This window comes from Dasypus novemcinctus, chromosome 2, assembly GCF_030445035.2.
Source record: "Dasypus novemcinctus isolate mDasNov1 chromosome 2, mDasNov1.1.hap2, whole genome shotgun sequence".
Classification (NCBI taxonomy): domain Eukaryota; kingdom Metazoa; phylum Chordata; class Mammalia; order Cingulata; family Dasypodidae; genus Dasypus; species Dasypus novemcinctus.
The window spans coordinates 188,483,202-188,492,316 of record NC_080674.1 but is presented as its reverse complement, the minus strand read 5'-3'; the positions used below and the strand labels follow the sequence as shown (position 1 = coordinate 188,492,316).

At 56.2% G+C, this 9,115-nt stretch overlaps 1 protein-coding gene across 2 annotated transcripts; it reads right to left on the bottom strand.

The window, feature by feature from the left end:
• Positions 1-200: 200 nt before the first annotated feature.
• On the bottom strand, positions 201-6,021 carry HNRNPAB (heterogeneous nuclear ribonucleoprotein A/B). 2 transcript variants are annotated; one of them, XM_004463005.5, is made up of 8 exons: positions 5,790-6,021; positions 5,489-5,701; positions 4,461-4,629; positions 3,648-3,806; positions 3,335-3,466; positions 1,838-1,955; positions 1,083-1,223; positions 201-802 (listed from the first exon to the last, which is right to left on the bottom strand). In XM_004463005.5, exons 2-8 carry the CDS (start codon positions 5,695-5,697, stop codon positions 732-734), a joined length of 999 nt encoding a protein of 332 aa, XP_004463062.1. In that variant the 5' UTR covers positions 5,698-5,701; positions 5,790-6,021; the 3' UTR covers positions 201-731. The 2 variants fall into 2 exon arrangements, with proteins under 2 accessions (XP_004463062.1, XP_004463063.1); XM_004463006.5 differs by lacking the exon at positions 1,083-1,223 and having other exon boundaries at positions 5,790-6,020.
• Positions 6,022-9,115: the final 3,094 nt, after the last annotated feature.

Here is a 9,115-nt window from a genome sequence, read left to right as displayed (position 1 = left end):
GGAGTGTGTGGTTATGCCTGACAGGATGCCGTTAGACCATGGCAGATACGCAGGCCAAGACGCAGGAGCTTGGAAAAGGCCACAGCCAGGTCCTCCCCAAGCCCCACTCCGAGGGGACCCAGCAGGCGGCATCGAGCACTGTGGGGCTCAGGCTGCAGAGGGCAGCTAGGTCTCAACAGCACATCCCACACTCACCCACGTTGGGGGTTTTTAAATTTTTATTTCAAAAGCTTGGATAGCTTCAATATCCAGGTCGTGGCAAAATCAGGACATGTGTAAAATACCTTACAATACATTAGATTCCCAAAAGGTACCAAAAAGTACAGTAAAATTAACACTTCCATTACAGGAAATGTATGACACAAATAATATAAAATTAAAAGGTGAAAAAAGGTGACACTGGTTTCCTAGATGCAGGTGACTCTTTACAACCAGGGTCCCCAGGTCCGGCTGCAGAGCAGCAGCTGGAAGCAGGCCCTCCGCGCCGGCTCTGGGGAACCTGGAGCCATCCGCCCGCAATGCCGCTTTGGCCTCGGATACACCACACGCTGCCTAACACAACTAGAGCTCTGGAAATAGTAAACAGGAAAGTGATTTCCAGGGGGAAATTTTAAATAAGATGCACATGGGACAGGCCATAGAAAGTTTGCCAAGTTAAATTTGGTACATAATTGTGTTCACTCGATATCCAAACAAAGCGTGTGCGGTCAGCCCGATGTCCTGCCGCAGCCTCAGTATGGCTTGTAGTTATTCTGATGGCCGCCGCGTCTCTGGCTCTTCCCGTAATTTGTACTACCCTGACCTGGGGACGAGAACGACAGTGATAACGGCTACTACTTACTGAGTCTTTACCCTGTGCCAGGCACTCGCATCCTCCTCAGTGACTACGCATCTGCAAAGTAGGGTGTGTCTCCCCGCTTTACAGATAGAAACAGGCTCAGACTGGGAGCTCGAGTGGCAGAGCCAGGCCACAAGCCCAGGCCTGTCTTGACTCCAAAGCCCCTGCTGCCAATGACCCCTGCACTGTCTGTCCTGCCTCCCGTGGATGGGAGAGTGGTGGGGCCTCCCTCTCTCCTACTTACTGTAGTCGTAGCCGGGGCCGTAGCCGTAATAGCCATAGGGCGAGTAGTCGTAGCCGCCATAGCCGGGCCCGTAGCCCTGCTGGTAGCCGTAGCCCTGGTTCCAGTAGTTGCCGTAGCCCTGATTCCAACTCTGACTCTGACCTGTGGGGGGAGCAGGGCACAGGGGCCCGTGGACCATTTAGCACACGCAGGAGCTAGGATGGAGGAGATCCTGTCCTTTGGGTGTGGGGCTCTGTGCGGCTCGGAGGCAGAAGCCACGGGGCTGCTGGGCAGGTGGAGGGGCCCTGGGCCTCGCCCTGCACCTGCAACCAAGCAGCAGGCTGGAAGGCCGGGACACTGACTGCACTCTCACTCGGCATCACCCCCACCCTCCTCGGCAGCTTGGCTTCCAACAGGACCGAGTTCAGGCTTTGGAGTCAGAGGGCCTGGGCTGAAAGGAGGTGAAGCACCTGGCACAGCCTCGCCCCCTACCCCTTCTCACCACCCGCTCACACACATCCCAAGCCGAGAGAACAGCCAGAGCCAAGCACAGCCAGGACCCAGATGCTCTGCCCTGGGGCCCCAGGCAGCTCAAGCCAAGCTCAGGCCACGGTGCAGCAGCTCAGCCAGCCGGCCCGGGCCCAGAAGGGAGAGCACTCCTACTCCCACCCCGTGCCTGCCTCAGAGCGCCAGATGCCAGAGCGAGCCCCAAGCCAGGCACAGACGGCTTCGTCCAGACAGGGAGACAGCACCCATCTCCATCCAGGTCCACTTACCTCCACTGCCGCCGCCGCCGCCACTGCCCCGGCTCCCTCGGTTGCGATTTCCGCGACCCCCAGAGCCGTACTGCTGCTGCTGGTAGACTTCTTTGGGCTGGGCCACCTTGATTTCACACTAGAGCCAAGGGGAGACCACTGATTAGGACAGGACAAGCTTGGGGCAGGGCTGGTGCAAAACACCATTTCTGACGAACATTCACCTGGCAAAGCAGCGCCAAACACGCTGGCAGGGGAGGCCAGGTTTGGGCTAGCTCCTGAGACCCAACTACAACCCTCAGCACTAGGGCCCTTCTTAGCTAGAGCCTTTCCCCAAAGAAAGCGCGAGGCAGGAAGCCATGGTGAGGGGGACCACCACGGGCCTGTCTGACCCCAGCCCTGGGCACGCCGCAACCAAGGGCAGCTGCACCAACAGTGCAGCCAGGCGCCTGGGGAGGACCAAGAGGACTGTTCCTACTCCAGTTCTCCTCTCAAGAGGCTACCCTGACCTCCACTTTATAGATGAAAAAAGCCCCTAAAGCGCAGGGGCTCACACGTCTGTTCTCAGCGGGCCCTACAGCTCTCCCCACTCCAACCACTCCACTATTAGCTACTGGGATAGCCAAGTGCCTGTATCCTCAGGGCCTAAGCACTGTTATTGTTTTTTAACTCAAAAAAGGAAAAAAAAACCCCTGCCCTCAAAGGGTAGGATGGGGAACCTTCGAAATGCTCCTCTGAAAGGCCCATCTCACTGAATACAAACCGTTTACAGTGCCCCTACACAAGCAACCTCCTAAGAACTGGCCGATAACCCCTACTCCTACCAAGTGTTCAGTGGTTTCAGCAATTTAGACGCTGCACCCGAATCTTCCTACAGTATTTCCCATCACACCAGATTAAAGGGCCTGTCCAAAAGCCCTGGGATCCAATCTCAGGGCAGAGAAAACGCAAGGCCCTGAACCCAGTCTTGCCAAACTCCAGCCAGAACGCAGGCTTCCAAGAGCCCCACCCTACCTGTCCCACCTTATCTGGCTGCCACTCCTGCTCACACACACCCTGCCACGGCCCAGCCGCACCCAACTCCCAACCGCCTCCACAGCCACCGTGAAGCCTGAACTACCACCTACCCCCACCAGAGCTCGGCAACGCCGTGTACCTCCCACCGCACAGGACTCCACGCTCAAGCAAAACTGGTCCTGGGAGATCCTTGGGAAGGGCCTTTGCTTTGGGGGGTGGGGTGGGGGGAATATAAGTGCCCAAAGGGGATGAAGGTGGTAACAAAAAGAAGTGGCGAGTTCCAGAATCTAAAATCTTCTTAGACCATAACTGCAAGACTCATAGACCTCCTTGCACTCTAAATCAGGAGGCCACCCAGCATGCTCTCCCACCTCCTCACCTGCTGTTGTCTGCACCAGCCCTATCTGAGCTCAAGGTCAGGATCTTAGAGGCCCACAGGGTCCCCATTAAGTCCCAAGTCCCCAGTCCCCAAGCGGCCAAGCAGAGTGGAGGACATCTTACCTTGCTTCCACTGACAGTGTGGAACTTTTTCTCCAGAACCTTCTTCACAGGTTCTTCTTCTTTGAAAGTGATGAAAACGAAGCCCCGTCTTTTGTTAGACTTTGGATCCATGGGAAGCTCGATGGCCTCAATCTGTAAACACAGGCAAAGCTTAGAGCCACTGCCTCCCCCTGCCCCCGAGGAACTGAGTGAACTCACAGGAAAAAAAAGACCAGAGATGAAAACAAGGACCTACTGAGACAAGACCCAGCCAGCAAAGACCAGGAAAAAGGCAACCTCAGTGCAGCTGGCACAGTAACCTGGCCACACTCACCTCCCCAAACTCGCCAAAGTATTCCCTGATCTTCTCCTCAGTGGCTTCGGGATTCAGACCCCCCACGAAGATTTTCTTCACTGGATCCTTCTTCATGGCCATGGCCTTTTTGGGGTCAATGACTCGGCCATCCAGCCTGTGCTCCTTCTGGTCTAAGACCTGTTCCAACAGAGAGCGGTTGGGTTCTAACTCAGATGACCCTTCTCTGATCACAAGACTCCAAAGCAGGTATACAGAATGTCTCATCCCCCCCACTCTACCCAGCTTGACCCTCCTGAATCGCTGTCTGTTCACACCATCTAGAGCTCACTCCTCACCCTGAAGCACTGGCAATACTGTGTGCTCTTCTTCCTGTCCTCCAGAAGCAAAACCCCCATGATTGAAAGAGGGAGCACAGGCTGGCGGCTGGGCTGCAGGGTCAGAATCCCACCCCACCCCTACTAGCTGTGTGGGCTCTTCCTAGTGACAACTTCCGAGCCTTGTTGTTCTCTGTAAAATGGGGCTAACACTAATGCCTATCCAACAGCACTGTAAACACTCCTCTAGTCATCCAGGGAAAGGGTTCAGCCGGAGCCAAGACAAGCACATATAAGTACCGCCAATTATTACCTTCCTGGACCACCTCAGCACATACTTCCGACTCCCCACCTGAATCTATACTTTTGTTCCTTCAAAAACAGGAATACAAGTTCCTAGCTTGTTTTTCCCTAAGGACTTAGCCATGTGATTAGCTGATACCCAGTCGGGATCAAGAGTGATGTTCTCTTATAATGCAAATCCTATCCACTGAGTCACCTGAAGTAAAAAGCTTACCTTCTCCACACTGGCTGCATCTTTGAAGAGGATAAACCCAAACCCTCTTGACCGTCCAGTGTTGGGATCCATTTTTATTGTACAGTCAACCACCTCTCCAAATTTGGTAAAATAGTCCTTTAGGTCCTTTTTGCTGGTATCCCAGCTCAGACCGCCAACAAACATTTTTCTGAAACGTGAGGCAGATGGCAACAAGTCTTACAGGCAGGCTATGGCTTTTAAAGACTGATGTCCCAAAATCTTTCACTGAAAGGACTAGCCATCTCCTACCAGAACTGAAACCAATCCTCTTGAAGGGGTCTAAGGATTCTATCTTAGAAGAGTCTTAAATCTCCAAGAGTCTTACCCTCCAAGTTCCACTCCACCCCACCCTAATCCTAACGAAGTTTTTCTTAAAAAAAAAAAAAAAAAGGCTGCACCCCCAGGTTCCCTTCCCAAGCAGGAAAGGAAAGACAACGGCTCGCCTCGGGGATACGGTGCCCGCAGCGTTCACCAACTGGAAATTAATGAACCTAAAAACCACTTTATAAGAGTGGCTGTCTTCTCTCCCAGTTCTCCCCTCCTCTGAAGCTTTTTCGCTTTCAAGGAACTCGCGGCTTCCCGGGGCACAGACCACGTTCCGGCCGTGACTCCGCCCTCGGCGGGAGGCAAAGAGGGGGTGTAGGAGGGAAGGCCTGCCCCCCGCAACCCCGGCGCGTGCCCGCTCCGCCCACGCAGCCCCGGACCCCGCTCCGGGTCGGGGTCCGAGGGCCCTCCCCCTCTCCTGGGCCGCCCCGCCCCCCCGCGGGCCCGGACCCCGCGCGGAGCGGCCAGATTCCGGGGCGGGGCCAAAGCCGGCCCAACAAACTCCTGCAAACTCCCGAGCGCGGCTGCGGCGCGCGGCCCGACCCGGGCGATCCCGGGGCCGCCGCCACTGCCCCGGCCCCGGCCCGGCCGCCCCTCCCCCCGCCGCGTGGCGCCAACAAAAGGTGGCCCCGGAACAAAGGCTGCGCCCCGGTCCCCGCCCGCCCGCCCGCCGCCGCACCTACCCCGCGTCCTCCTCGTTCTTGCTGGCGTTGATCTGGTCGCCCTCGGCGCCGTTCTGGTTCCCGGCGGGGGCCGCCGCGGTCCCGGAGCCGGCCCTTGTCGCGGCCCCTGTTCCGGGCCCGGCCGGCGACTCGCCCTCGGGGGCGGCCTCGTGTCCGTTCTCGGTGGCGCCCGTCGTCTCCATGGGCTGCTCCTCGCCCGCTTCCGACATGCTCCTGCACGGAGCGGCGACAGCGCATGAGGCGGGCCCGGCCCCCGCCCCGACTGCCCGCCCGCCCGCCGGGCCCGGCCCGGGCCGCTCACCTCGCCGCCGATGACGCCGCGGGGCCCGCTAGTCCCCACCGCCCGGGAAGGCGCCGCGGGCTCGGCCGCGCTCGCGCTGGCGCCGCCGGGGCCTCGCCTCCGTCCACCGACGGAGCCGCTCGCGACCTCACTCCCTTCTCCTCGGCCGCCGCCGCCACGCAAAGCCCACGGGCCCCCTGCCAAGCTCCGGCCCGCGCGGTGCCGCCGCCTGACAATGCCGACTCGTGGCGCTCTTTATAATGCCGGAGCCGGCGCCACCTCGCAACAAGACTCGCGCCCGTTGGCCGCGCCGGCCCGTCACTCAGCCCGGCGCCGGCGTCCCATTGGCCCCGACGGCGCGCGCGCTCTAGATCCGGGCGGGCTTTGTCCTCATCTTAGAACCCGCGCGAGCCAGGGCCTTGCGGAGGGTTCCGGGGCCCTGGCGAGGAGACGGCTTGGTCTGAGCGATCTGTAGTCCTCGCTCAAGTGCGCCCTGTCCCGGCATTGGCAGGCTCAGCCACCCTGCTTCCCGCACGAGGGAGTCTCGCAGCCGAAGATCGCCAGGCTGGAAGTGGCAGAACCGGGGCCCCGAAGCCGGGCTTTGGACATTGGACGCGTGGGGTCCTCCGAGACCCTCAGCTCGGCTCGGAGGGACTGAGACGGAGCCCGCCCTCCGCCGGGACCGGGATGCCCCTCAGCCCCGCGCTCCCGCCCGTCGCCGCCGATCCCCCTCGCCTGTGCAGGGAATGGGGGAGGTCCGCGCGGCGACTGGCGCCAACGCCGCTGGGCGAGGATGTGGCGGGAAGGACGAGCGCACTACGGGGTTGCTCAGTCCCCGCGCGCCCCGCACCACCTCGGCGAGCAGCATCGCACTTATACTTTGGTTTATTTAAAATTTTCCCTTTAACTTAATTCATTTCTTTTTGCTGAAACTTGTTCTTTTAGAAAACCCCACTACCATGAAATCGTATGTTTGGGGAGTACAAGTTACCTTTTTCTAGTACACAAAAATACGAATCTCCTTAAAAATAATATGACCACCAAGCTTAAAAGGCCTAGGTAATCCCGTGATTCCTTTTTTTTTTTTTTTTTAATTCCTTTTAATCATGGTTTGCTGGCCCCAAATGGACTAGGATTACATTCTCTTAAACCTGGGGATTCCAAGTAGCAAGAGAACTCAAGTAGCTGACATTTCCCTGGATTCCTACAGCAAGGCCCCGAGAGGTGGGCTGGTGATTCTCTTTTCTTATCTGGTCTAAAAACCCTATGGCCATAACATCACTGTCCCGAATTTACAAGAGAAAGCTGAAGTCTGGAGCTGGGGTGGAAAGCCATGTAGCCAACCTGTTCCTTAATTCCAGCTGACTGGTGAAATGCTGCGAGGCTGAAACTTATGACAATTTTTTAAAATTTATATCCAGAATTCAGGCTTCTGTAGAAAAATCTGAAGATTTGGCCACATTGGGCAGCATTCCCCTAATGAGCAATCAACTAGAACCAGGGTGCCATTCCCAGATGGGCAAGCACCACCCTCTGGCTCACCCCACTGCCTGCCTGACCTCCTCTCTCAGGCTAGATTCCATGTCTGGAATTCATCTGTCTGTAAAACCTTAGTCGTGTCACTGCCTCAAAATCAGGTGGTGGGGATTGTGGGGGAGTCTCTTACAAATCGCGTCTCCACCCCCAGCTCTCGCCCCTCCATAGAAATGAGGGGCAGGGATGAGACCCATAGAAGATGATGGGTACAGCTGCTCAACTAGTCAGTGTGATTCAGGCAATGAGTTCAAAGTCAAATAGTGCAGTCCCAAAACAGAACTGGAGAGCAGAAATTCACTTCATCTTCCATTGCCATCCATGTGCATTCCTTTAGCACAACTCGAAATGGCTTTCTGTGATATGTCAGGTCTGAGGATAACAACCTTTGGACTGTGCATCACAGTTTGCAAAAGGCTTTCATTAATATCGCTTTGTTAGACAACCGGGTGGGGGGGGGGAAGGGGAGAGAAATAAATAAATAAATCTAAAAAAAAAAATCACCTTGTTGGAGCTTCCAGACAGCTTTGTGCAGTTATCCATATTTTATGCACAAGAACACCAAAAGCACACAGCTAAAAAGTGTGGTTGCAAAGCCCACACTTTCAGCTCCAGATTAGAGATTGTTCCCAGGGCTCCTGGCAGCCATGGAACAATGTCTCTAAGAGTCAGTCCCTTGCCCTTGGTCAAAAATAGATCTCGTGGGAAGCAGACTTGGCCCAGTGGTTAGGGCGTCTGCCTTCCACATGGGAGGTCCAAGGTTCAAACCCCGGGCCTCCTTGACCCGTGTGGAGCTGGCCCATGCTCAGGGCTGATGCGTGCAAGAAGTGCCTTGCCATGCAGGGGTGTCCCCCGCGTAGGGGAGCCCCACATGCAAGGAGTGCGCCCCGTAAGGAGAGCCGCCCAGTGCGAAAGAAAGTGCAGCCTGCCCAGGAATGGCGCCGCACACACGGAGAGCTGACACAACAAGATGACTGCAACAACAAAGAGACACAGATTCCCGATGCTGCTGATAAGGACAGAAGCAGTCACAGAAGAACACACAGCAAGTGGACACAAGAGAGCCGACAACGGGGGGGCGGAAGAGGAGAGAAAAAAAAATAGGTCTCGTATCTGATTAAATTACAGTGAAACTCAAATGAGGGAAGGACTTAGAAAATACTTTGTAAACCACAAAGAACTGCAAGTAGGTTGGGGGTAGGGGTCAGTCTCAGGAGAGAATGCTTTCTATTGCACCCAACGGTGTTTCTGACAGAGGCAGGACATCAGGCTGTTTGGGAAGCAATAGTGAGGTTTGTTTTTTTTTTAAGATTTATTTATCCCTCCCCCCCACCCAATTGTCTGCTCTCTGTGCCCATTTGTTGTGTGTTCTTCTGTGTCTTCTTGTCTTCTCTTTAGGTGGCACTGGGAACCGATCCTGGGACCCTCTGGAGCAGGAAAGAGGTGCTTAATCTCTTGTGCTGCCTCAGCTCCCTGGTCTGATGCATCTCTTATTGTCTCTCTTCTGGGTCTCTTTTAGTTGTGTCATCTTGTCGAGCCAGCTCTCCACCCAGGCCAGCTCACCGCGTGGGCCAGCACTCTGTGTGGGCCAGCTTGCCTCATCAGGAGGCCCTGGGGATTGAACCCTGGACCTCCCATTTGGTAGACGGGAGCCCAATTGCTTGAGCCACATCCGCTTCCCAAGGAGTCCTTCTGACACAAGGATTCCCCACTCCTGTTACTGGGTCCTGGTTATAGGCCCAAGAAGAGAGCATAATCCTGCCCCTGAGGTTCTCAAGTCAAGCGGGCACTCAGTTACCCCTGAACACCCTTTC